The 27,834-nt window shown below is 38.6% G+C and overlaps 1 protein-coding gene across 19 annotated transcripts in view; it reads right to left on the reverse strand.

Annotated features, from left to right (window-relative positions):
* Positions 1-26,588, reverse strand: part of MPDZ (multiple PDZ domain crumbs cell polarity complex component) — a 97,059-nt gene extending 70,471 nt beyond the window's left edge. For 14 of the 19 annotated variants that reach the window (XM_033086173.2, XM_033086169.2, XM_033086176.2 and 11 more), the window contains exons 1-8: positions 26,181-26,270; positions 18,295-18,366; positions 17,558-17,724; positions 8,634-8,855; positions 7,557-7,696; positions 5,354-5,567; positions 3,470-3,598; positions 2,054-2,257 (exon numbers count right to left, since the gene is read on the reverse strand). In XM_033086173.2, coding sequence (XP_032942064.1) covers positions 2,054-2,257; positions 3,470-3,598; positions 5,354-5,567; positions 7,557-7,696; positions 8,634-8,855; positions 17,558-17,724; positions 18,295-18,310 — 1,092 coding nt within the window. In that variant the 5' untranslated portion in view covers positions 18,311-18,366; positions 26,181-26,270. Of the gene's footprint in view, positions 1-2,053; positions 2,258-3,469; positions 3,599-5,353; positions 5,568-7,556; positions 7,697-8,633; positions 8,856-17,557; positions 17,741-18,294; positions 18,367-26,180; positions 26,271-26,335 lie in introns of those variants that run through there. The other 5 variants (XM_033086178.2, XM_033086177.2, XM_033086162.2 and 2 more) reach the window with 4 other exon arrangements.
* Between the last annotated feature and the right edge of the window lie 1,246 nt (positions 26,589-27,834).

The following is a 27,834-nucleotide window of genomic DNA, read 5'->3' on the forward strand; positions in this document are numbered from 1 at the left end:
TTATACTTCCAGCTACCTGCTATAACTCTGAATTTCAATAACAACGGATTTTGAGGCTATTTAATTACTTGTTGTTAATGAAAGTGAAATACATATTAAAAGTCCTATTTTAACAACAGGGGGTTTGTGTTAAGTTTTTATTCTGTCCCTTCTGCATATCGAAATAGCAGCTCAGTTTTTTTAAGTGCCAATATGGCAAACAGGCAGATACGAACTAAAAGCAATTTGACTAGGTAAGTATGAGCCAAAAAAGACTTCAGGAGAGCTATGACACTGCTTGCCAAAAAAAAATCTGACTTGAATTCTTTATCCAAGCAACTCCACCAGAAACCAAATTAAACACAACAAATTTCTAATGCATTAATCATCCCTATGATTGAAAATAAAGGATTCTTTTGGCGACAGGTAATGCCACGAAAAAAAGATCCAATTCCAATAGCCTCACAAATTTTTACAGGATAAACATCTGCAAGTAATATGACAAGTGCCCATTTTGCAAAGTCGTTCTGGTCTCATTGATAGTTTTAAGAGCATCATGAAGACTCCACCCACATCTTATCTGATAGGAAGAAACTACAACATCAAGCTGTTTGAATCATCAAATTCACTTCAGACCCAAATCAGTGCGTTTTGCATGATTGTTGACAGGGTGCCCCTTCTAAGAATGTGACTTTGTGTAGGCAGGAGCAGTTTAAAAATAGCCGGCCCCCTGCCAGAAGAGAATTGCCAGGAAAGAGGTATTGAAACGTAAGAAAACTGGGAAGGTGACAAAAAACTCAAATTGTGCCCCTTTGCTGCTTTGAGCTATTTTGTCAGTAGCAGAAATCATATATATTCAGCAGCTTCACATACATCATTTAACATTGCGTCATATAACTTAAAAAAGGCAAATACTGCAGAAATATACACAGATTAAATTATCAAATTCAGCTTTTATTTTGAGAGATGCATTTCAGACAATACCAGGATTAAACATCAATCCCATTCGTAAAATGCAGAAAGGTTTTACATCTCTGATGTAAAAGACTGTAAGACACAAAAGTACCAGTTAGTCACTCATCTTTGATGCTTAGAAGCCTCCATGATAAGATTATCTTTCTTTGCCTTATAGCCCCAAAACAGGGGATGAATATATGTTAGGTTTTCACAGATATCCCTAAATGGACAGAGACAAAATGATGGTATCGCCATCACAAATTGTTACATAATAATCATGTATAAATTGCAAGGACTTCTGGTGTGACTTGTCTCAAATCAACATTGCAACTGAAGAAAACGTCTAGAAAAACAACAGGAAAAAGTAAACCAAAAAATTCTATCTAGGGGTAGGCTCAAAAACAACAAACCTTTTCTTCTCTCATTAATTTACTTCACATATTCACATTTAAACGTATGTGGTCATGGCCTTATGTGGCAAAACATGATTCCCATGAAACCAAACTTTGTTGCAAACATGCAAATTACCTATTTTGTAGAGGTTTTGAGTGGACAAGTCATGACAATATTTACAGCATGACAATATTTTTAAGTAGCTGACAGTTGTAGAGGAGTAACAATACTAAGTACAATCATCAGCAGGGGAGTAAGGGTAGCAGCTGGTTTACTTTTTATAGAAAACATCTAGCAAATAAGCAATGACAGGTGATGTAGGAAAGGATTAGCATCTTTCTGATGAACAAATTAAATTATATGGAAAGACAAAGGGCAGGCAGACAGAGAAATGCCAAAGAGTCAACTAATTCCATCCTGAAGAAAAGACTGCATTGCTTCAATTGTCCCAATGTAATAACATACCCTTACAAGCAACCCAGAACAAGTTGTTAATCAGTTTATACTTAGGGAAATACTAATCCTTAATCCCAAAAGTCTTCAAGAATACAGTTCCTTGCACTATGGACTCATTACATTTAAATTCGCCCAGACTGTCAGATGAGAATAGTGCTACTGGGAAAGAAAATCCTAGCTTTTGAGAACATAAACACAAAAGACATCCAAATTGCAGTTAAAAAGGAAGAAAGTTTGCAATGGGTTACATAGCTTCACTGTTGCTTACCTGTTTCTCTGGTGTAGAGGTGGGTACTGGTGTACCTGGAGGAACTGCTGGTACAAGTGGCTCTTCAACAGGACCTCTTGCAATTACCAGTTTCACTCTATTTCCACACTGCCTTAGAACTTGTGCCACCTGCTCACTGCTCATTCCAGCTAGGTCTGTATCACCAATTTTCAAGATGTGATCTCCACTACACAATCTTCCATGCTGAAGGAAAAACAATGAAGAAAAAGTGCCATTTCTACCATGTACCATACAGTTAGGAAAAAAGCACATTGCTTTAGTCACTTCTAAGACATATGAATCATGTTACTTTTTTTGGATGCCAAGTCACTATCCTGATAACATGGAAAAGAAAAGAAGGTTTCCTAATAGCACATGAATTTTACTAGGAATTTCCCCAGAAATATCCAGGAGATCCTTCATCAAGACACCACCCAAGCACAGAAAAAAAAAAAAAAAAAGTGTTTAGTTACAGTACTTACAGTAGTAGTTACTCCTACTAGTATATAACAACTGCATGTTGATTACAGAACTCTGGGTTTCATTTTCAAGAACATTTCCAAAAAACAGCATTCAGCTTTCTACTGATACTAAAAAAGTAGTAGTAGTAGTAACAGGATTAACCATGACTTCAAAATAAAATTAATTTCTCTCTTCCTGTGACCCAGCTAAATTGCTTTACACTGGTTTAGTTCTCTTACTGATTTACCTTTAATAAATATAAAAGCTTTACATGAAGTTAGGCCATATGGTAAGTGTTACAGAGAGAGGTTTGTAAAAGGAACTTATCTACTCATTCCAGGGAAAGAGGGCAGCAGTAAATCCTGTCCATACATCTCCAGGCCCTGTTGTCAGGCCACTACTGCTGTTGAAAGACTAACAAGTGTCTCTATGCCTATTCAATCCTTGACCATCATTAATGCAGGCCTAGGTACCTGTCCAAGAACAAGCTTGAAATGAGCTGCGATAACCAAATTCAATTCACGTAAGCCCTTCAGGCAAGAGCAGAGCTTGTGTGTTGAAGCAGACATGTGAAGCCACCTGCTCCAAGCTTCAGTAAACTCAGAAGAGAAAAGCAGATGCTCTTAGCTGCTAGGCCACAGCAAGTCAATCTTTGGAATCCTCAATACACCTGATTACAATCAGTACACTCATGAAAGAATTAAGACTCTAAATGCACAAAACATACATAATTTTACTCATTTGAAAACATGATTTAGATCCTAATCTATCTTTAATATTCAAACGCAGAGACTCCTGCACCAAACCCACCTTTACAGAGGAAAAATTCTAGTAATTACTGTTTCTTTTTTTTTACTTTTATTTGGATAAAAGCTACCACTGTTTGGTCTGATTATAAAAGTAAAGGATAACTTCACACCTTACTGTACAGTAATAGAGGTAAGTTGAATTTACCTGATCAGCCACCCCTCCTGGGAGGATGGTTTTAACAATCACTCCAGTTGACTTTCCTCCCACTATCCCAAATCCCAGACCTGAGCCATCATTCACCAACTCTATGGTCTCCACATGCTGCCAGTGAACCTAAGAGGAATAAATATAGGTGTGCAAATGATTAAAATAATAGAATCATAGAATTATTCAGATGTAAAAAGACCTTTAAGATTATCAAGTCAATTTATTAATGTATATATAAAAATTTGCAACCTATTCTCCCTTATTTCTTGAGTATGTTTTTAATAAAGGAAAGTTGGAGGAAGATGGACATATAATACCTTCTTAACAATTACTACTAGGTGTAATATTACATAATAATTAATCAGTAAATTACTAATTCTATAACAAATGGAACTTCTCTAGTACAAACTACAGTTTGGTAATGGGTCAGATCTTCCAAGAACTTGTTGAATGAATTTTGGCAGCAGCCTAGGGCTGCTCACCTTCGTTCTCCTTTGCAGTAAGTCAATGCTGCTGCTAGAAAACCACACAGGACTGTTCGGACAGGAGTAGAACTGCTCTGAAGGAGAAATCCTAGCTCGCTCGCATGGGGCACTACTTGAAGGGACAGCTAGAAGCTCAAGGTATTCTTTACCTCCTGAAGAACTCACACAGTAAACTCATCTGAAATGTAAAATCATGGCTGGTGCTAGAACAGGTATAATCTTGAAATAAGCTTTTTTTTTAATGAATAATCAAGGTATATAGCAAACTCAAAGCCCTGTGATACCTCTTTGGAGATCCAGTCTTAACACAAATCCAGTATGATAAAGCAAAGCCTGAAGGAAATGGAATGACTCCTAGTATGTTGTGTTTGAAACTGAAAAGAACATAATTGGGAAAAGCATGCTAAAAAAACCAGAAGCAGCTATGGAATGTTTGTAAGAAACATCTTTTCAAGCAAGGGAAGCTGTTCTTTTCAAACAAGGGAAGATGTTTTTTTCAAGCAAGAGAAGCAAATACAAAGACAATCACAGAGAAAGGTTTGTCACAGCAATACCGGAGGAGAGCAGGTTTCTTGTGCTGGTAGGAAAAGTTAAGTCAGTCAGCTGCACTCCTGCACACAGATAAAAAGAATAATTCTGACATTTGTTCACTAAAGGTTTTATGCTAATGACTTAAAACAGTTCCTTTTTCCAGACTGATTGCTCTCTATACTACTGGTAATTGACTCCCTTAAAGAAGGGGCACAGATGACTGAACAGTAAAACCCACAGAAACTAAATATAGGATGTTTCACCTCAGGACAAGTCATTACATGGGTAAGAAGATGAGAAAGTAAAATTAATATCACCATGTTTTTGAACAGTGTTGTCTACACCTAGATGTGCAAAAGCTCTTGTAAGAAAAGAATTGCAGCCGAACTGCTTTTTGGGGAGTCCTTAAGTGCATCTTGTAATTTCACTGGAGTTCCCACGCTAAAAGACAACAGAGAAACCAACACAAAAGTACCCACCCAGCTGGTGGTGCAGATCAGATTACAAAGCCTCAAAAAATTGTTTGCTTAAGCAGAAGGCAAAGAAAAAATTTCCTGTTTACTGCAACCTCAAAATAAAGCTTCATCAGTTAAGGTAAACATGCTGTATTTGCACTGGTGGATATAGGTAATTTGGCAGATGGGAGCAAGGAATACATCCAAGATGAAGATTTTTTTTCACCCAGCAACCCTGAATATTTTCTACTCTTTGTAGGGGAAAGGTACAATAAAGATAAATAGAAGAAAAACCTGAAGAATTGTGACAAAATGTACATAAAAGTTACAAAAAGTTACTCAAAAGGCTATATGCAGTAACTTACACGCACAGCCAGAACTGAATACACAGATGTTTGGGCTATACTTACCGGGTTGGAATGGGCTGAAACTGTGCTAGCAGCAGATGGAGACCGGGAAACTACAGGACTGATGAGCTGAGGGAAAGTGCCTCTAGCCACAACTAGCTGGACATTATCTTTTGCTTTCTGCAAAATGCTGATAGCCTGTTGATGTGTAATTGTCTGATCAAGGGCTTGTCCATTAATAGCAAGGATTTGATCTGCTTCCTTCAGCTTTCCATCTCTGTCACATAGGTGTAAACAGGAAGGGGGATGACAAAATAAACAAGTAAGAAAAATCACAAAGAAGCATTGTCACAGAAATTAAAATATTTTGACAGCTTTCCAGGATTTTTAATAACCTGGTGTCTGCTCCTGCCACTTTTTTAATCCCCCCGCCGCAGTTTTGCTGAAAAGAAGCTGATGTGGCACCCCGGTGATCACTCCCTTTGAAGCTAATCCCACTGCTACTTTCCCCTGGCGACTACCCCCTAGCCAGCTTTCTTCTTCCTGAACCCCCATGCAAGACTAAGCATATTAATCTCAGTTGCTCCCAACCACAGCCTGGGAACTTAGGTTTATCCTTGACTTTGAGCCTCTTGCTTTATAGACCAAGTGCCCCACTTTGTTCAGTGCATCCACTCTGAATATTTATCAAACCATGGAGTGGAACACACTTTCATCAACATTACATAAACAAATTTTGATTTGCTGAAAAACAAAGGGAAAATAAAGAAAAAGAATAAACAAAAAAAAAAAAGAAGGACAAAGAAAGAAACCAAACCAAAAAAGTTAAAATAGATCTCTTTTTTATGAGGGACAAAAGCCCTGAAAAATTTTAAAAACCTCTTAACTTTCTGACAAAGGAAACATCACTGTAAAATTACATAGAGTCCTTCCTCAGATCTACTCTAAAGAAAGTGTATGAAGCCTACACAATTGAATTACTCTCTCTTTCCTCCACCATTTCTTTGCATCCCAAAGTGGCAATGCTTTGATAACAAAGGGCAGCAAGGAAAACAAGGACCTCTATTAAAACAGCCTTTGTGAGCATCTACACTGTAGAAACCCAGGTAAAGCACCCATGTAGAAAAAGACAATTTAGCTTGAACCCATAGTATTTCACTTGTGAATTTGAACTGTTTTTCAGAGTGCTCTTGAAGACTTATTTCTGCCAAAGCCTTTCTCATCTATAAGTAACAGCTGTTGAATGTTCTTTTTCTTGACAGTGAATCAGGCAGGGCCTGATTCAGTAGACAGGTCTCAGCTCCAAGCAGTAAGTGAAGTAAAAGCAAATATCTGTCAAATGAGAAACAGAAAAAAAACAAAACGAAACAAAAAAACCCCTCACCTAAACCAAAACAAAAACAAACAAAAAGAGAAAGTGGAAATTAGGTAGATTAAAAAATATTGTAGTGATATAAAGTTAGCCACATTTTGTAACTGATTAACTACAATTAACTCTGTATACCATGTTCTTGTCTCTTGCCCATGTTCTTCTAAAACTTACAGTGTTCTGATAACAAATAATCTAAAAATATTTCCCTAAAGCACAGAGAGAAACCAACAAGACTCAGCCTTTCCACACAACATACACCACCAAGGTAGCTTGGGCAAGGATCCTGAGCAGTGGCACACCTTGCCAGTCTGCAGTGAATCAGTGCTGCTGTCATTTACCACTGGGTTTGTGAGCTCCCTTGGGCACTTGTCTCAACGTCAGTTGTGGAAAAGCACACGTTCAGCAAGCTATTATTATTGCTGAGCTTCTATAGTATCAGCTGAGTATCTCTGTGAATATCCCTGACTTTAGGTCAAGATTTGCTTGACTTTAAATGTGGGTTTCACACCTGCTCAACAGCACTCTACCTAACATAACACTGCCACACACAGCTGACTTTTTTGCATCAAATTGTTCTTCAGTGCATTCAACAACAGTAAAATAAATATTTCAGCTTTAAAAGACATGATACAGAAGAGTAGCTTCCTCTTTTTCCCTATTTAAAAACTCCAGGGAAATGACATTTGTAGTTTCTATAAATTAAGAACAGCTCATATGATGCCTCTTCTAACAAAACATAAATTGTGGCAAGTAATTCTGCATCTGCATTGATGCTCAGAATATGAAGAGAAAAACATGCCCTTATACCACAAAAATAACAGCTGTAACACAACTGAACAGCTATGTCACATTAACACCTGGTGTATATAGTCAAATATTCAGTAATAATATTACCTATGTGCCACACTTCCCTCCTGGATTTCTTGCACAAATATTCCAAGTTCTCCCCTGTTTTCACTCTTGAGTCCCACAACACTGAAGCCCAGACCACCACTTACAGGTTTAACAAGGTCAATTGTCTCAACAAGACGACCCTGTTCAGCAGAAGTTAAAAAAAGGGTACAAATAGTAAAAGGTTAAAAATGAACAAAGGTTAAAAATGTTGAAAAGGAGTAATAATAAACGTGGCAAACAACTTGGAAATTACTTTCTAATGACAACTATAGCTGGGCAAGACTATACAAGCTAATAACTGAAACATAGTTGTTCCTTTCCAGTTTCTTGCTATCATACAGAAAATATTTGAGAAATAAATATTATTGCAGTCCAGAAGAAGAAATCAGGGAACAAAAGATAAATATACAGAGTTTTGGTTTAGCAGTGACAGAAGTAGGATATCTATCTATTTTAGAGGGTACAAAACAACTTTCAAGCAAAACCAGAAAAAGAGGATGAATTTCAGAAATACAATGACTATGTAAAAAGGCTCTCCTGAACACCATTAGACTTCTCCTACCTTGCTCTATGACAGATTAAATAGATAAATCCTAGAACATATGGCTATATAAGCCAGCTCCAGCCTCTGAAGGGACTCATGCACCATTTGTGCCTACTACAACAAAGTAGTAAGATTACAGAACAATGCATAGCAAGGTCAAAATTTTCATTTTATTTCCAAGAAAGTCACAGAATCAGCTTTCATTTATTATGCATATAAGAGCATGAGTATCTCCCTTATGCATAGAGCAGCAGTTCTACAGTGAACATGGAAAAATTATGGCATGCTGACCTGTCATACACACACTGTTCAGCTAAGGACAGTAGCTCATGAGTCTCTAAGTCAGGGCTAGTTTTTCAACTGCCTTCTAACAATTTACTAATTGTTTCTCAAACTAAAAGGTTACTTTTATTTTATACAGTAAGTGGTATTGTGGTTTGTGTAGTAACTCAATTGTTCTTAAATAAACATATATGTTTAGTACTCATATAATCAGTAATTCATATTTTGTAGTTATTATATGACAGGGTTACCTGGGACATGTTTTTGATGAGCTGCTCAAAGTCATCACTAGAAAATTTCCCATTAATCTGAGGAGTAATGGATCTCATTGATGCTTCTAATGCATTAGCTGGGCTGCCATTCTGCTGAGCCAACAAATACGACTCATTGAGTGGCAAGGACCCCACATTCACACCATGATGGAGAAGCTGAGGGAATTCACCACTGGAATGTATGGAAGGTGTAATATTCACCTGTAAAAGATTGAAGGCAACACGGATTTATAGACAGAGTGGAAAACTTCTAGTTGGGTAAGAACATTATCAGAAGCCAACAGATCATTAGAAGTACCTGAAATTCCGATTTGCAATTTTAAACAGATATTAAAAGGAGAAAAATTACCTTAAATATTTATACCCAATGTAAAGTTGCCAACTACAAGCATAAAACTCAAAAGAAATTGATTAGAACAACCTGAAATTATTTTCCATACTCTGTTGAAAAGTCATTTGTTTCCATCATCATGTCACCTTGAAGTATTCCATTGACGAAAAAATAAGTAAATCTCACAGCTACACAGAGAACCAAATTTCACTGGTCAGGGTTTCCACATCACTATATACTACAGCTACCAATGTAACTATCTGCATGAGCTAGGATTAAACACAAGACTACTAAACAAGTCTGATTCAGGCTGATCTGAAATTTACAATCATATATTTACCACAGACAGACTTTACAATACAATTTTCTTAGAACAGAAAACAAAATAAGAAAATTCTGTGTTTTGCACAGCCATAGTAAATCACCTTTTTTCAAGGAGATCTGTGCCAACCAACCTAGTGAATGACTGTTGGTGCTATAAAACTCAGGTGAAGCAGAAATTCTCATTTGTCTTTTGTCCCTTGACTGTCAATTGATACTGCTTTACACCAGACAAATTTGCTTCCTTCTTATCTGGCTCACTAACTATTATATTGCAATTTCAAACACTTTTCATAGTTTTACAATGCAGACTTTCTACCATTCTGCATCACAATACAGAAAACCAAGGCTCCCTTCCTTAAAGTCATATTTTAAACTTCAAGTATCAATAAAAATTTCAAAACAGTAGACATATCCTAAAATGTCTACTGCACCAGTCTCAATTGTTCAAGCATGTTATGTCTATTAGGTTTATCATAGCAGTCCTACAACAGTCCAGTTATTAAAAGGTCAATATTTTTCTCCATCATACAATTCCATCTCAGCTGAGTGTTTTAAGAAAATACAGTAAAACAAACGTAATTTGTTAAACAACTTATTTGGCTAGGAAGGCCCTCAAGCTAAAGAAAAAACACCAGAAGGTAGCATTAGAAAGAAAAGTTTTCCACAGCATTTCTTAGCCTGCTCTGACATAAAAATCTGTACAGAAGAAAATCTGGATGTTTGGAACTTAGTGATTTTTATATCCCATTGATTATGTTCAATGTGAGGAATCATTTGGGTTATGTTTCAAACAAATTGCAACGCCTAAAATATGCACATATGCACTTTCTTTAACCATACACATTCATGTTGGAAAGCTTGTAAGGCACATGTCGACGAGCCTTGTTTCACAGCTCATTACATGTAACAACATTCAGAGACACAATCAAATTCTACCTTTCTAAGAATATAAAACTTCCCCTCCCATTATATCAATGGATTTGAAACTAGTAAAATCCATGATGTACTTGTGCTTCTTACCTGCATAAGGCCATATAATAGGTTAATTCCACCTTCCCAATACTGTCCATTTCAATGCATAAAACTGTATAACCAAACTTGGTCAATTATGTGCTTTATTTTTCATTCCCCTCCACCATTAAGTCTTCTTACACAGCCTGTTGTTATGCTTCTTCCCACAAAAAAATGGTCATTGGTGAAATCATTAATCCTAGGAGTATCTAACATTACTGCAATTAAACATTCTTGACTGGTTCTACTAAAATATTTTTACATTTCTACAGCAATATGAAGCTGCTTCAGAGTTATACGAGATGCATATTTGAACTACCTTTCATGTGCACCCAAAAGTTTACAGGTCTGATGTCACAAATGTTAGTAAGCCACAGATTCAAGTTCATTTTCTAAATTGCAGTGCTCATTGCAGAAAATAGCACTGAGTTACCCTTTCTGCTGAAGGTTACCATCCTCAGAGCACTCTTGATCAAAGCAGTTCCTAGAGAACTAATCGCCTGCTCTGTCAAAGTCACTAAGGTCAGCCTAAACAAAGAACAGAATAGTACCAGTAAAACCTACTAATTTTATCCAATGTCAATTAGTGAGAGCTCACTCTCAAACTACTTTGTTGCCACTTTTGGGGTGGTAACTTCAAACAAAGGGAGCCAAGCTCAGCAGCTGAGCATGGTAATGACTTCAATTAGTATAATTACACCTAAAGAACAATACATTAAATGTCTGCAATTTCATTTAGCACCATTGTAAATACATTATTCTGTCCTGGGGGCCTTTTACTGTGGTAGGAGCCTCTGGATGTTTCAGGTTTCAGGGTGACAGAAGGAAAGAGTAATTTGTATTACTGACAGTCTTATAAAAGCCAACTGTGTGTGAATTCCCCACTTTGAGTAGAGTGTCTAGTCATTTCTAAGGCAAAAAAGGGGAAAAGAAGGAAAATTTTATAATAAAAGTAAAATTTGAGACCATGTACAGAAAGCTGGAACACCTTCTACTTTACAAAGAATGAGCCATGCAGGGGGAAAAAAGGAGAGAAACAGAATTTTATCTCGCAGAAACTGACTGTAGCTGAGCGCCCACTGCTTTAAATTTATTTCATGTCATCACACAGTATTTCAGACTGCTAACGCAGAGATAATTTCAGTTTGTGAAACCTATCTCTGCATAAAAAGCCTATGTCATTCACATATCTAGAATACTTCTTTACACATAGATGTGTGGGGAGCAAGTTGCACTGGAAAAATCATGTACAAAAACCTACATCAACGCACAGTAATTAAAATTACGCTAATTTTACAATAGTATGAATGTTACAAATGATGTTTGCATTATGACACTGTTTTTCTCTAGCATACAATAAAAGACTCTCCGTATGCATAACCACCAAAGAAAAAATGGAACAACACATCAAAAATAAAAGGTTTTAGAGTATGACACATTGCAGCTATGAATAGTATTACATGCCTAATCTGAATCCAAAATACTTCTTGTACCACTTGTACTATGATTTAAGTATGTTCTCCCAGTACTACTGAACAGTGCATTGATAGCTTTAGTTAGCTCACTGTACTCCAATGTTCTAAGAGCAGAGTACCATGATGAGCACTTCCACCTGAACATCTGCCCAGTATCACCATGCTTTTCCCAACTCAAGTTTGAAGGACTTCTTCAAAAAGGATAAGGCAATATCCTTAGGGAATTACGGTTTTCTCCCTAGTACAGAATTTGCACATTCTCATGCTGAAATAGAAGTAGTTATAGATTGACTAAATTTTTAGTTTTTACACTGTATGTTTTCACTGACCAAGTCCTGTTCAAACTGGCAATATAGTGACCACTTTCTCAGTTTGAAATTTCATCCCTTCTCCATACTTTTGTGAGCTGGGGCATTACTGCAGGCATATAGGAATTGACTGACTTCTCCCATTCCTTCTGCCTTTCAAAGCAAAAGATTGAAGTTGTTCATGTTTTTCAAAAACACATAACTTAATAACTACTTCACTATTCTGAAAACACTGGATTATATTTATAATATAATAAAATACCACTGAAAAAAAGTCTTGCATACCATAAATATTGCAGGGAAAGAAAACAATAACATTCCAATTCACACTAGCTTAACTAGAACTTTAAAAGCTTCTCAAAGTTTCAGTACAACAGCACAGCTACTACACAGTATTGAACTGTCACATCAAGAGCAGTTGACAGCAACATCTCATTTCCATCACATCTTTTTCAAACAAACACAGCTCATGTTTAATGGAGAATGTGTTTAGCGCATGAAGCCAACCTCATATAAAATGTCATCTGACCACTGAAACTCCAATAAAAAAACAAACTGTTAAACTGTTAACAGAGTAAAGTGTTGTCTATATGTATATGCAAAAATCTCACATTTCATATCTCCTCTTCTGAAACAAACAGCGTAGAAGTTTGGAATTCTGAGACAAATTACAAGCAGAAATGTGATGACCACTCTCTTCCATGTGTCCTCCAAAGTCCAGGCTTATAGCATGAAAAATTAAAGAGTAACTGCTTTATATTCTTGCTAACCACAGAAGTATAGGTCATTCCAGGGGGAGCAATAAAACACAAGTGTAAATCTTATAATGAAATATTGTTCACAGCTTAGAAATTGCACTACTTTGCAGTAATATAATCACCATTTTTAAAACAATAATAATAATAATTCTATTTTTTTAAAGTAGTTTTATAGCACTGTGGTTGTATAATTACAGTATGAAACATTACTGCTTTATTTTATAAGCTTGCTTATGCTATTTTTCCTTCATTGGCTTTCTCCTTATGGTATAAGTATCTCCAATCTGGACATAATTCGATAAGATAAAAAGAAAAATTAATAAACACCACTCAATATGACAAAATTTTAGTCACACAGATAGACACTAAATACAATCAAGCAGTGCTTACATGCAGCAGCTCAAAATTACTTTTTAAACAAAAAAGCAACACAAGCCACATCCGCAATGTATCAACACTTAAAGTAATGCCATCAGCATTGTAAGGTCTCAACTTAGACAAAAAGTAATTTTCAGTGTTTCTGCACTCCAGACACTGAGGAGCAGCCCTCAACACCCCAAGAAGCACAAGTCTGACTGCAAGATTCCTGGGTAGCAAAAAGGCCAGATGCAACAGCAATCACTCTGAAAGTAAGGAAGTACAAACCAGAGAACATGCAAGCACAACAGCAGGGAAAGGCTCTGAGCTTCCAGGAACAGGAACTGGCACCAGCACCACTCTGCTGACTACACCTTTATGATCACTCTGCTGGCTACGTCCTCAGAGTAGATGAAGCAGATCCCAAGTTAGAATTTCTTGTGATTGCTTCATTTAAAAGAGCAAACAGTATTGTTGCCAAAAGGGGCTCAAAACATCAACTAAATATCTCTAGTTGTGCAAAATTCAGAGTTAACACTCTTAAGTGTTCACAGGCAAAATGAAAAGATAGTTTCTCACTTCTTTCCTAAATCCTCTCTTGCACTGACACCCAGCTACTACCCATCACTACACTGTGAAGGAAAAACTATGGTCAAATTCACACGTGAAAATAAAACCACAAAACAGAACAGGAAAATAACAAACAAAAACCTCTCGAACAAAAACCCCCAAAACAAACTAACAAAAACCAAAACAAACCAAACAAAAAAAGAAACAAAACAAAAAAATAACACCAAATATGAAAACCCCCAAAACTGAGAATTGCAGCTGTGCCATCTGAGCCAACCACCAAATATTTTGTTCTGGCAGAGCTCTGAGTGAAAAGGAACAAGGAAGAGGTGTACAACTGAGAGACAAAAAGGAATGGAAGAGAAGTAGGACAGAAATGCTAGCAAGGTCCGATCATCTTCTTTAAAATATTTCATAAAGAAAATAAAATATTATTAAGCTATTTAAAACCACCACAATCTCTATTTTTCTTCTCTGTCTCTGCCTTATCTTCAAACAAGACTGCTTTTCAACACGAGAAAACAAGCATCAACTGAAGAAAAAGTACAGAAAGAGACATGAATAAAACTGGTTCCTTCAGTGCTCCCTAGCTCAAGAGACTTGTGAAGTCAAGACAGCAATTCACAAAAAAACATCACTTTGTTGTGCCTAGACTTTTCTACTTCAGTTAACTTCACAGTGACAGTTTTGCAGTACAAACAAATCCTGCTTGCTCATTTAAGAAAAAAAAAATACCCCACAACTTTAAAGTCTACTAATAAGAACCAAGGCATCAGATTTGCTAACTTTAGCACCATGCTTCAAGATAAAGCAACACACCACTCAGTGCAGACACTGCACAAATAGAGGGCAGGACTTTCACTATCATTTCTATGCCTTCCAGACACAGTGTCTCAAGCCAGGAATACATCCTCACCTTGAAATTTATTGATGACCCTAGAGGCTTACAATGAAGTCTCACTGGTTGATCTACTTCTGCTGGGATACTTGCAAGGAATCTGTTTGACTCTAAAGTAAACTGCCATTCTGGCTTCTCTGCTTCCATCCCCACTTTCAAAGTCCAGTGTTCTAAAAGATGATTTCCCTGAGAATTTTGCAGTAGTCTTGTAGCTCTTTGAAAACTCATGAAAAACACAGGAGCAATGAAACAGACTACCACACTTCACCTCAAAAAGAATCAAATCCCCATTCAATTGTCACTGTAGGTCATCATTAAACATAAAAAAGTTAGCCATCTTAGTCTCCAGTGGGTAGAAAACGCAACACTTTGTCATTGCACAACTCAGCACCATTTTTCATCCTGTCTCAAACACGGCTCTGACTGCAACTGTTGGGACACAACTTGTCTCTTTAGTCTGGTGCAGCCTGGCCAAAAAACCTGGTCACTACTCACATGCCTTGCAGTTTTCATCAACCTGTAGCTTAAAACCTTCAAGAACACAGTACGCTCAGAGTAGTAAAAAGGGTGTCCTTGAAGGGCATGCTCAAAAGTGAGTCTTTGAAAATACAAGTTTTTTTAACATGACTGCCCATTTCATGCTTCTATTCTTTGTCCTGTTTCAGTGTGCTTTGTAAATACCTAAATAGCATAAAATAAAAACAAATAATCTCATTTTATATTGTAGGGAAGAAATTCTGCAGAAAAAGTACAGGATAATGAACTGACACAAATCTAAGAATGCTGGAAACATATATTTGCATGTGTAAGTGTTATTACAAGCACATAAAAAAAGACAATTCACATCCAAATAGCTTCCCTGTCAACGAGACAGGGCATATATGATGCAATACACACAGATCACAGAAGTTACTTCACAGATAAACCTGAAGAGTCAGGACAGAAAGTGAAGTTATTCTTTGCTTTTTAAAAAATACATGCCTTAAATTACCCATCCTAGCATCTCCTGCTTCATTTTCTAATTTAGGCAAGTGTATTTAAAAACATAGCCATTCTTTTTAACTTCACAGCTAATGTCCAGAAGTGAAAATTTAATTTGTCACTTTACCAAACTTTTATCAACATTTCAGGCATAATTTTATTTCTCATTACATGTTCAAAGGGTCTTCACCATATTCACACAATTTCGGGATGTCACTGTTAAATTCTTGTTTTAAAATTGAAGTGCAAACAAACCCTCAGGATAGTTTTGTTTCCTGAGGTTTTTTTTTAAATTACTCCATTGTCATCAAGTCTCTAAATACTAAACAGACAAAATCTGAAAAACAACATGATGAATACAGCAAAGACACCATTCTAATTTATTTCTTGTCTGTGCAAAATAGCATCAAGATGATCCACAAGTTAAGCAACAAAGGGCCACAGCACATTCTTCCCCCACACAGCTGAAGTACTGCAAGGATTGTGAGGAATCCTCATCAGTCTGGTCAGAGACCAGATGGGGCTCCACAATGACAATAAGGTCCATGTGCAGAGGCTGCTCCCTCCCACTTCAGCAATTCTGAATACCAGAACAGAGCTGGAGAGAACGGGAACAACAGTTTGTAAAGCCAGCTACATAGTTTAGTCCTAATTCAGTTACTGAACTACTTTCTTATTCTTAAAATTCTTATTCTGCTGACAAGAAAATTACAGCAACAAAAAGAGTCAATATAGCCAAGTTGCTAACCCTTTTCTCAAGCATTGAAAACATGCAGAAAATTAATACTTAACACCCTGAGCAACCAAAAAGGAGGCAGGAGCTCTGGCTTCTCTTTGATCTTTTATTCCCATACAAAGTACAAAATAGATCTCCATATGCTTCTGAAGTCAACGATTCCACAGCTTCCCTCTACATCCTCATTTTAGCAGTGTAAGACACAGAAGAGCAATAAAAGACATCTAGTCCTAGACCTCATAGAAAACATGCTCCTTTTGAAGGGCAGAGAAAGAAAGCTTTATGTTAACCCCCATCTATATTACCATTTCCCTACCCTGTACATTTTAAGTAATGAGCGTATACATAAAAATCACATTCACAAAATACAGCCTCAACAAAGCCCTGAAAAGTCAATGGCGTATGTCCCTGAACCTTTGGATCAGATGTTTTAGTTCAAGCTATGTCCCGGTTTAAAGAGACAGTATTACCAGGAAAAGGAAATTCAGGAACTCGCAGGCACAAAAAAAAAAGGTATAGGTCGGGAATAACAGTTCTTTGCTGAGATATTTATAAGACAAACAAAAACAGCATCAGCTATACGAAAGAAAAAAAACAGTGACAGAACAGAACGGAATTCAGTCCCAGTCCCTTTTTCAGTCACCGATGGCTCTCCGATGGACCAGGGCGGGCGGCTTCTTAGTCGCGGCTGCTGCAGGGGCAGGGGAGGGGGCCAGGTGGCCTTCCCGCCCCAGGTGGAAGAAAAGGGTGAGGAAGGAGCTCTGCTCACCGTGGGCGTACCAGTTCCCAGTTGTTCAGAGGAAGTAGGAAGCTTTAGCAGTCCAAATCCAAGAAGCCTGATCCCAACAGGAGAAAAGGAACCTCTCTCCTCGAGTTCAGCCGCTGTAAGAGTTCTCCTACCCCCAGTGTCCTCTTACTTGCCGAAAACAAAAGCAGGACTCCACCTTTCCCTAATGGGGCCATCAGCTTGCTTCAGCTAGTCCTTTGTCTCCAGCTCTTAACGGCTAATAGGAGGGCCATCCCGGCTAGCTTAACATAATAATGGGAAAAATTTCTAAACCTCACCAACCCACAACAAGCTATTTCACTGTTCAACAAGCAGAAACACACAAATCTTAGCATTACCTTGCACTTGGCAAGACGGCTTTTCCTACCTGATCTCTCAGCTGTTGAACAGAAGTCTGAAGGCTCAGAATTTGATTAAATAAAGGACTCTGCAGCACTGATTTTAGTAGGCTCAGTTTCTCCTCATTTGCAATGTCACCTCGATCCCGAAGTTTTGCCTGTAAGCGCTCCATGGCCTGGAGGGCCCGATGTGTATCTGTAGCAATAATCATTCCTAGTCAGTAGCAGTCTAGAAACAGCCACACAAGGTAACAGGTTTAAATATAACTCTTTTTATTCTTCAAACTACAGAGAAGTTGAATGGCTCAATTTTGAACAAAAATTGCAGGCTGTCTAGTGAAGTACAAAGTCAGACGCAAAGCATAAACCAATGAAAATTGTATTTTTATCCATCAAGAAATGGGTTACAAAAATGAAAGAGCCTCCACCAAAATTCAGTTACAGGAACTGTGGCTACAGTCCACTGTAAATAAATAGTGGCATAAATAGTCATAATAGAAAACATTTGTCTTTTCCATGCAAACTATTAATTCAAGAGAAGATTAAAACAGTGAAATCAAGACAAGGCTAAAATTTAAGCACATTAAACATATGATCATGCAACTTTTGTTTTCAAATACAAAAACCCAAACACAATATGCATTTCTAAGCACAGTAGATAATTATTTTCAAAATGTCTCTCAGCAGTATACACCCATATTCCAAATCTATCACACACACTTGATTTGGCCACAAAAGTACTGTGATACAAATGAAAAAAAATTACCAATTGTTTCCAACATGCTTTCTGCTTCTCAGCTTCTACTTCAACACTGGAAAGAGACAAGTAAATATTTCCCTGAAAAATAACAGAAAGGAAAAAAGGTCACATAGGAATACTACGCTCTGAAGGGAAAGAAAAAAGCATAACTTCTGAAAGCAATAAACAGCAAAATAACAATCCACGAGCAAACTACCTCCACAGATAATTAAAATAACCTCAAAGGTGACCATATTTTGACTCACTTTGGTGCTCAAAACCTTCCTGAAAATTGCATTAGGAACATACTCTGTAATATATTTGCATTTCCATATCAAAGTTGCTGTCTACATGCTGCTGCACAACATGCCCTGCACTGCTTTAATCAGACACTGTGAATCATAGCTGCTACTGGTATTTTACACCATTTCATTGCTTTCCTTTTCAGTGATTCACAAAAGATATTCCCTGCAGGATCAGTTTTCAAGCCCTGTGTTGATAATTTCAGGTGCATGAGCCACAGCACATTTTTTACAGTCACCTTAGAAAGAAAATTCATATAAACCACAAGGCTACAGGCTTGCAGGACTCTGACGCTACAGACTCTACTATTAGTATCTATTGGAACTGAGACTCAGATGGGGATGACAGCTGAGTTTTCATCAGTGTGGGTTTCCTGGAAGGAAATTCTACTGAGATAAAGAAATTCTGAAATTGCTTTGCTTATTCTTTTTTGTTGGTTTGGTTTTTTGGGGTTGTTTGCGGCTTTTTAAAAATGTACACCTGCAATAGCTCAGAAATTTGCAGTGATAGAATGTGTTTGATGGAGATGGATTTCTGAGGAGCTCAAATATCATTGCACTGTTGATCTTATCTTTTATAATGATGCTTTTGTTTTCTTTATTGTAGAAAAACACTTCATTACAGCACCCCCACTTGAATCTGAAGAACTTAAAAACATAAGAGCTGTGATCACTGAGCACTCAGGAAAAGTGATTTTTTTTTCTTGAGACATTGGATAAAAAGAAGAAAAGGAATGATGTTGGCAGATCACTAGATAAGACAGCCTGAAAGGATCATTAGTTATAGAACCTTTTCATTTTGTCAAGCCTATACTATTTGCAGTTTGCGCAGAAAAAGTAAACCAAATGGCTTTTAAATGGTTTCAAGTTCCATCAATATGGCTTTCCTGGTTTCAACACACCTGAAGCTTTCTACCAGTTTTATTCACAGAATCACAGAATGGTTTATGTTAGAAGAGACCTTAAACATCATCTAGTTCCAATCCTACTCCCATGGGCAGAGAACTTTCCACCAGATCTTGCTATTCAGAGCCCAATCCAGCTCACCAAAGGAATGGGGAGTCCACAACCCCTCTGAAGATTTGAATTTGACAATACACTGGTACAGAATCACTGATCATCCTTTTTAGGATAATATACAATATTTAAACCCCTTAAACCTGACTTTGTCAAAGTAATGTTACTCCATGATTCAATTATCTTCAAATAAAAATAAACCTTTATGAATTTTTTTTCTTACTTGGCAAGAAAAATCCCAGCATGTGATTGCCAGATCTGAAAAACACCCAAATATCTTGTACTTTCACCTTGTCACTCTACAAAACAGGACAAAATGAAGTCTATTTTACATGGGAAGGGCTGGATGAGATTATTTAAACATTATAAAGGAAGCTGACTTCCCCAAACTTTGATCAGCCATAGCTTTTCTTTCTAGATTAAAAACTACTATCACTTCTACTCAGAGCCCCTATTTAAAAACAGAGGTATTTGTGTCATGCTTGTAGATGTTTTCCTCAGTGGCAAAGCCAATCATAGCTGTTCTTTCCTGTTTCACTGTGCTTTCTCAATACCTACTCTTGGGGCTGTGTAGTGGACAGAACCAGAGAATTGTGCAAAAAAATAGAAACTGAATATTTTTCAGATGAAACTACTGTTGAAAAACAGAGGGTTACTGTTCTGCTTTAGCTTTGCAAGAACCTCAAGAACACATGCAGCTGTAAAATGCTGCTTATCCTTTGGAGTAACTGGATATTGCTTTACCTTAGAACTTAATTTGACTGAAATCTCATTCTTCTTGTGCTGTGAAAGGCAAATTTTACCAGTGACAGCACCCAAGGTCATCACTGTGCTCATGCAACCCTAAAGGAATGATCGCTAATAACTTACAGCAGAAGATTCTAAAAGTAGACACAAGTCCTAAACATATCTATAGGTTGAGATTATGTCATGTAATTTGCAATGAAAAGAAGTCCTTAGCTCTGCTAAGACACTCATTACCTACTTTCTATTTACCTCATGCTTTAGAGACAGGAGTGAATACTGCTCTAGTGCCATGTCTAGCATAAGCAAATCCATTTTGAACTCTCTGTTTATTCTCCTTATTTGGGTTTATATTAGCAGGGAATCCCTCTCCAGCTGGCCAGCCTTAATGCTTCTGTCAACTGCAGCAATAAGCATGAGCAAGACCAAAAGTGTCACCAGAATGTTTTCCCTCAGACACCTCCTCTGAGGCACAGACAATACACTGAGGCATTGTCTGTTGCAGGCCAAGATGACCCCCATGCACTGTGCCTGTACTCTAAACTGGCAAAAAGCCATGTGACTGCTCCTGCTGTGCCACATCTACGCTAACAAGTGGGATCTGTCAGCACCAGCTTAGTGGCACATTAACGTAGTGGAAATACTGGAGAAGCAACCACTCCTCTGTCCAAAATGCACTGCAGAAACATCTCCATAAACACCACCACCCACTGCAGGACACACTGGCCTTTAAACCAGCTCACTTCTAGGTATTTTAGCAATAATGTGCTAGTGAGGAGTGGAATGCACAATTACTTGTTGAAAGGCCTAATTCTGCCATAGTGAATATTTTTATAACGGCATTGTAGAAGATTTCTAGGTGCACAGTGGGAAGTTTAGTTCTGATTTTCTCATTTTGCAATCTTATTTTGCAGTCTGTATCACAGGAACCCAAAGCCAAAACCAGCCCTTCTATACATGATAAAAAAATCTTCGCACCTCAAAGAGCTTACTAGCTTAGCTCAAAGTAGATTTAACTATTTTTGTATTTCAGTGCTGAAGTTCCTTAATCTCTTCACAGTAAAAAGAACACAGACTGAGTCAAGACTTTATTGGCAAATCAAATAAATACTGTTAAGCAAATAGCAAGTTAAATCTGTTTTCAAGTTCTAAACACACAGGTAGCTGAAAGCTGTGATTTAAACAAAAAGCAAACAGCCAAACAAAAAAGAAAAAAAAAGGGAAGAAAACAAACTTCATCATCTTCTCTTTTTCGTTCTGTTTTAGAACTTTAGAATAGGAAACACAAGGAATTTTAGACAAAGTATATGATGACAAACATGCCATATTCTCTCTAAGAATAAACCAAAGTTAAAGATGGTCCCTTTCAAGCCTGCACTCCCAAAATTTGATTCTTCCCACGCTAATGAACAAAAATGTATTATATACACATTTTGCCATTCTTCTTTGATAACAGAAGTTGCCATGTTGCAACTCTGGTTTCTTTCTGTCCACTTCTGAAACACTAGATATACAGGTGGCAGTTTTTTTTTTTTAAATTCAAAGTTTATTTGATCACCCCCTTTCCACTACAATTGCAGCAGGTATTTAGCCAAACAGACAAAAGATTAATTAAAATAGAAAGATGACCCATTTCCATTGATCATTCTTTCACAACCGATCACTTAGTTTCTACAACAAAATCTACTCTGTTTTATTGATGGATACTCCAGCTATTATTTTACAAAGTCATTTTAGATAATACCTTGGAAACTAATGCTCATAGCATGGATTAGGAAACATGCAATGCCAAAGATAGAAAGCATAGTAATAGGCTTTGCCCCATAGCTCCTGCATTACTTGAAGTGCACTGAGGACACAGAGGAAATGCCTATCTTAAGAGTGATCTCTAGGCCCAAACTTTGGCTTGGAGTTGTATGAGATTAAATTAAATCTGTTTCAATTAAGCAGCAAGGTAACCACAACAGGCATTTTAAAACTGCTAAAAAGAGTATTTTGAAACTTCTAACCTAACACTTTGGCCCTGGATTTGTCTGAGCTAGGATATGCATTGGTACTTGATTTTTATCCCATGTCATCTTCCTCCCCAATTTTCTGGCTATCACTCAAATATGCATATTGTGTCAGCACCATGTGGTGCAGGAAGTGAAGCCAAATCATGCAGGAACTGGGAGAAACTCACAACCACTAAACTTTCTGCTTTGCCTGCAGACTGTAAGAACTCTTCCATTTTTCCCTGTTACTTCCTGAAAGCTGGCTACTAACCCCAGGAGGAGAACTAAGGTGAATTCCTGGACTACTAGTAGTCTTGTCAAAAATTAAAGTCTTGTCAAAAATTATGGCAGTGGAAACTTTTCACAGTAAATTGAAAGATCTAATGCATTTCTATGTATTTTTCTAGCTACTTTTCCTCTGTCACAAGCACAATTTTGCTGTTGTATACAGCACTTTTTTAGCACGCAAAGGATGTGAAAATAAATGCAAGACAGCAGTGACCAATAGGGAAAAGAGAACAAACAAAAAGAAAAGCAAAATTAATGCACACTGTTCCACAAGGAACAAAGCAGATTTCCACTGACTACCTGGAATGCAACAAGCAAGCAAGAGATTCCTGACATCTGCATTTAAAAGCTATGCTAATGAAAATTGTTCTGAAACATTCAAAGCAGAAATAGAAAGGCAGTATTGCACAGCGTATATTAAGACACTAACCACTTTGAAAATACATTACTAGCCTCTTAAAATTTAGCAAAATGCTGAATGCATCAAAATACATAGAGAGGCATTGAAGGAAAGTTCTGTGATAGAGCTGAACAGCACCATGTACTTTGAATCAATTATGAAAACAGAATTTTGAACCTTCAAGTACTTTTAACCTTCTGTATGCATCACACTAATGTATTAAGGAAACATAAAATGCTTTTCCATGAACTGGAAATCTGTTCACTGCGTATAACTGATAATGCTCTGCAACACTGTAAGAAGCCCTACACCAGCATAAGATATAATATCCATGTTAACTGACATATTAATAATTGCAACTAGGAAATGGGCCTAAACTATCCATAATAATTTCACCTACTGATGTGTGTGATATAGTGTATTCAAAACTGATTTCTAAAGAGCATTCCAAAAAACAACATAGTAGGGTAAGGTAGGGTTTGTTTGGGGTTTTTTGTAAATGAAACAAACATATCGCCTTTACAAAAACCCTATTTTTTTCAGTAAATATCTTACTTTAAGATCAATTGGAATCCTTCCACGTTAGCTTCAGAAACTGAAAAGCAACTTTTTAGCATATGCAGAATATAGTATATGCTACATATACCAAATTAAAGAAATATAGGTATGGTTAATATTGCCTCTTTATGTTTTCCAGTATACACAACTGATTTTTGAATTGATTAACATATTCACGAAATTCAATTAAACCTGAGGAAGCACAGATTTTACAGTAGTTGCACCTCAACCTATACTGGATTCTTCACAGAGGTGACAACAGCATACATAAATGAATAAATACAAAGCTTCTTCAAACAGCTGCCAGTAAGCATCAACAAAGAGAAATCATTCTCCCGGCAAACTGAAAACACAAATTTCTCTTTGTGTATTGTGACAATATCAATCGACTTATACAGAAAATCAAATACTGTGTAACAAGACCACTGTGCAAGTGGTCTCAGATACAAGAACCAGGTCGGAAAAGACTACAGAAGAAATACATTATTACTGCCTAGGCAAAAATAGCACATTTTTGTATAGACTTGTCAGGAACACTAGCAGCGAAACAAAACTGTCGTTATCAACGATAATATTGTATCCTGCCAGCAAGTATTGGCCAAAACTCCTTCACCAGGATGCTCAAATATATTGCCAATTAGAAAATGTACTGGATGTGCTTCACAAAATTTTAAGTTTTTTTAATGTGAAACATGGACCAGACATTTAAAAGGTCTTTAAAATGGTTCTCAATATACTGAATAAAGTGCTACTTGTTAAAACAAAACCATTTACAGCTATCTGCATGACTGAGAAGATATAAGGCATTCCCCTCTGAAGAATTCACAGACCAAGACTCCATCAGGGTCAGACAGAAGAAAAAGGTCCATTAGTATGTAAGTAGCGCAGTTCTCTCACCCTAGAGCTGATAGTGATCTAACTTTCTCAGTGCACTTTTGTGCGAAGAGGTGAGAATGTATCTAGTTTCTAGTAAAAAGCTTCTTCAAAGCACTAAGGAAATTATTAGAAACACAGAGCTAATTAGTAACTGCTACATGCATGTTACTGTTAACAAGACAGGAGAGATGAAAATACGAAAACTAAAAACTGGTAACAATTTTTCAAAATATATGTTCTCTGTTTAAAAGGATGCTGCTTTTTAAGGCCTGTATGTCCTTAGGTATTTCCCACCTGCATTCTTTTCTTTTAGTGTTACAATTACTTTCAATTTCCCCAGAAGCATCAAGTAACTCCCAAAAACTATTTCACCACTTCCCCCTTTTCCAGTTTAGATTCTTCCCAACCAAGGAGTTGCTGTTACCTTGGGAAATGGAGTAGTAGTGTGGAAACCACAGGGTTCATACAATACAGTATTACAAATATACAAAAATACAAAAAAAAAAAAAAAATTGTTCCATACAATACAACTTCCACAACAGCAGAATTTAGACCCTTCTGCTTTTCAGTGAATCACTGCTCTCCTACTACGACAGACTCCTGACACCCTTTCTCGCACCAAAGCCAGTAAGGACGTTTCCTATCCAACAGCTTATAGAAAAAATACAATAAAAAAAATTCTAAAATAAGACACAAAAATATAGCTAGACGATACAGTATTTTAAAAAGCAAAAGGCAAGGAAAAGGAAACAAAACCAAACAAAAAATCCCATCATTATTCAGCCAAATGGAAAATCAAGTGCTGTATACGGAGTTCAAAAGGTCGGCTTTGTGAGGTTTTTTTTTCTTTCTTTCTTTCCTCCTAATGCTCTTTCCAGTAACATAGGAAGGTGCTGGCAGCAACGGGGGACTCGAGAAACGAACCACCCCCTCCCTTTGCGCACTGAGACTCATCAAAGAGCACAACTGCGGGCGGCCCCTCGCCCTCCGCTTCCACAGCCAAACCCGCTACGTTTAAATGTGCACCGGAGAGCTGCCGGAGCGCTACAGCAGGGTCGGACCGGCACGGCAACAGGTACCGGTCCCGAGGAGCCGCGGCCGCCGCCCCGCCTGGAGCCCGAGGACACCGCCAGCACCGCCGGGGCCTCCGGTCTGGCTCTAGCTCCGAGCGAGCCAACGCCGCCGCCCCCAAGTGCCGGCCGAGGGCGGCGGCCGCCAGCGAGGTCTGCGCCAGCGGCGGCAGATGGGGAGACCTCCTCCCGTCACGAATCGCCTGCGGGGGGTAAAAAAGGAATGCGTGTACGGGCAGCAGGGTTCCCTGCAGATGTCAGACGAGGTTTGGCTTTTGTTTACGTGAAGACGACGCCACGCCAGGCCGCCGGAGTGAGCGGACCGCCGCAGGCCGGAGCCCCGGCCCACCCGGCCCCCACAGGCGCTCCCGCCGCCCGGAGTCGGCTGTGGGGAGGAGGAGGGGATGTGCTGGGACACAGCAACAGGCTCAGCCCCCCGGCCCGCGGCTCCACGGCCTCTGTCCTCCTCCGGTCCCCCCAGCAAAACCCTTCGGATCAAATGAACAATAATAAATAAAACTTTGAGAGACAAAAGCGTTTTAAAAGGTCGATCGAACTCCAGCGACGCGGCGGACCCTCCCTGCCCTTCCCGGCCCGCATCCCCGCAGGACGAGTGGGGCGGGCTCGCCCCGCACCCCGCCGCCCGGCCCAGCACCCCGCTTACCCCAGCGGCTCGGCGGGCCCACCGCCCGGCCCCGCTGTCCGCCCTGCCCGCCCCCGAGTAGCGGCACCGAGCGAACGGCGCCGCGGGGGCAGCGCGCTCGGGCACGCCCAGGCGGCCTGAAACCTAATCCTGCACCCCCCGCCCGCGGATCTCACCCTCACCGGGGCGGGCTGCGCGGCCGCCCGGAGCGACGGGGGGCGGGAGTACCCGGGGGATAGGTGGGCACGCTCGCGGCTGCCGCTCTGTCGCGGCTCTTCCCGCGAAGTTTGTCTCCCCGCGGCTGCCGGAGCGCACGCCTGGCCGGGATGACACCGGAGCCGGGCTGCTCCGGTTTATCTCCCCAGCTCGTCTGTGAAGCGAGGGCGGCGGCAGGCTGGCCCCTGCCTGTCTCCAGCGGAGCGGTGCCGCCTGCGGCTGGGCCTGACCCCGCTTGCTGCCAGCCCGGCCACCGGCCGTACTCCTCTGGTGCAACAAGATGAGCCTGGCCTGGAACGCAGGAAAATGGGAAATGTTTGTAAATGTTTAAAAAAATAATTGTCAAGATCAACAAACAACACATGATGAAGTTAGACAAAATGATTTATAGGGTCGTAGAGTTAATGAAGGGATGACAGTAGCAGCTGGTTAGTGTGTTAACTAAAAGTAAGGAAGATGCAGTGTGTTTCACATATATATATATATATATATAGATATGTCTAATGCAGAGATGTTTGCAGCGACCACAAAATACCCAAAAACTTGAGTTCAGCTAAAGGTGGAATTATTTTGCTATTTGCTAATTTTACTTCTCCTAGCAAACGTTATCAGGGTCACGGTTTCCCCTTTTCCTTTACATAAGATAAATTTTTGGGGCAGATGCTCTCAGGCAGCTCAGCTGAGGTAAACTCCCTGCAGAGGGAGATGGATCCCGGCTGCTCCACATGTTGGCTCTGGCTCTGGAGAGGCTCCGTGAGCTTTTTATCTGCTTGCCCTTCTGGCTTGGTTTGGTTCTTTTTCCAAACTCATGTTATCCTTAGTGTTACCATAAGTTCTACTAGTTTGGGGGGGTGGGGAGGGGAGGGGTGTTGTTTGGTTGGTGGGTTTCTTTGGGTGTTTGGGGCTTTTTTTTGCTCACACTGAAATTTTAAAGAAACCTAATGTTATGAAGCTGGAATACTGCCCTATTTATTTTCAAGAGTATCAGTAAATGCAACCCCAGTACACTTTCTTTAGCAGAACATTTTAAATGTAAACTTTAGGTCTTTGTACATTGTATAGTTTGGGGTTTTTAAAATTTTATTTGGAAAATTAAATTCTGAAAAAAAGTTGAATTACAAAGAAATATTTCTCTTGCTTACTCTTACTACAGCCGGCGGATTGAAAAATCCCAAATTATTAGCTCCTTTTCCTCTGCGGAATAACAATAGTTCTTCCACTTTTTAACTAAGAAAAGTGATTTTCAACCTTTTACTCACAGATTGCATTGTTCAGTCTGGCATTGCTTGTAAGTCTGGCTGGTAAACTTATGGGGTTTTTAATCAAACACAGAGGCTCTGATGTAGCTAAGACATTGAATGCTTTATAATTGTCCCACCAACTTTGTGTGTTACTTGAACCTTTATTAAATCCAGAATAAAATTTTAAAGATAAGTTACAGTTTGTTTCCATGTGTCAT

This window comes from Catharus ustulatus, chromosome Z (genome assembly GCF_009819885.2).
Source record: "Catharus ustulatus isolate bCatUst1 chromosome Z, bCatUst1.pri.v2, whole genome shotgun sequence".
In the NCBI taxonomy this organism is placed as follows: domain Eukaryota; kingdom Metazoa; phylum Chordata; class Aves; order Passeriformes; family Turdidae; genus Catharus; species Catharus ustulatus.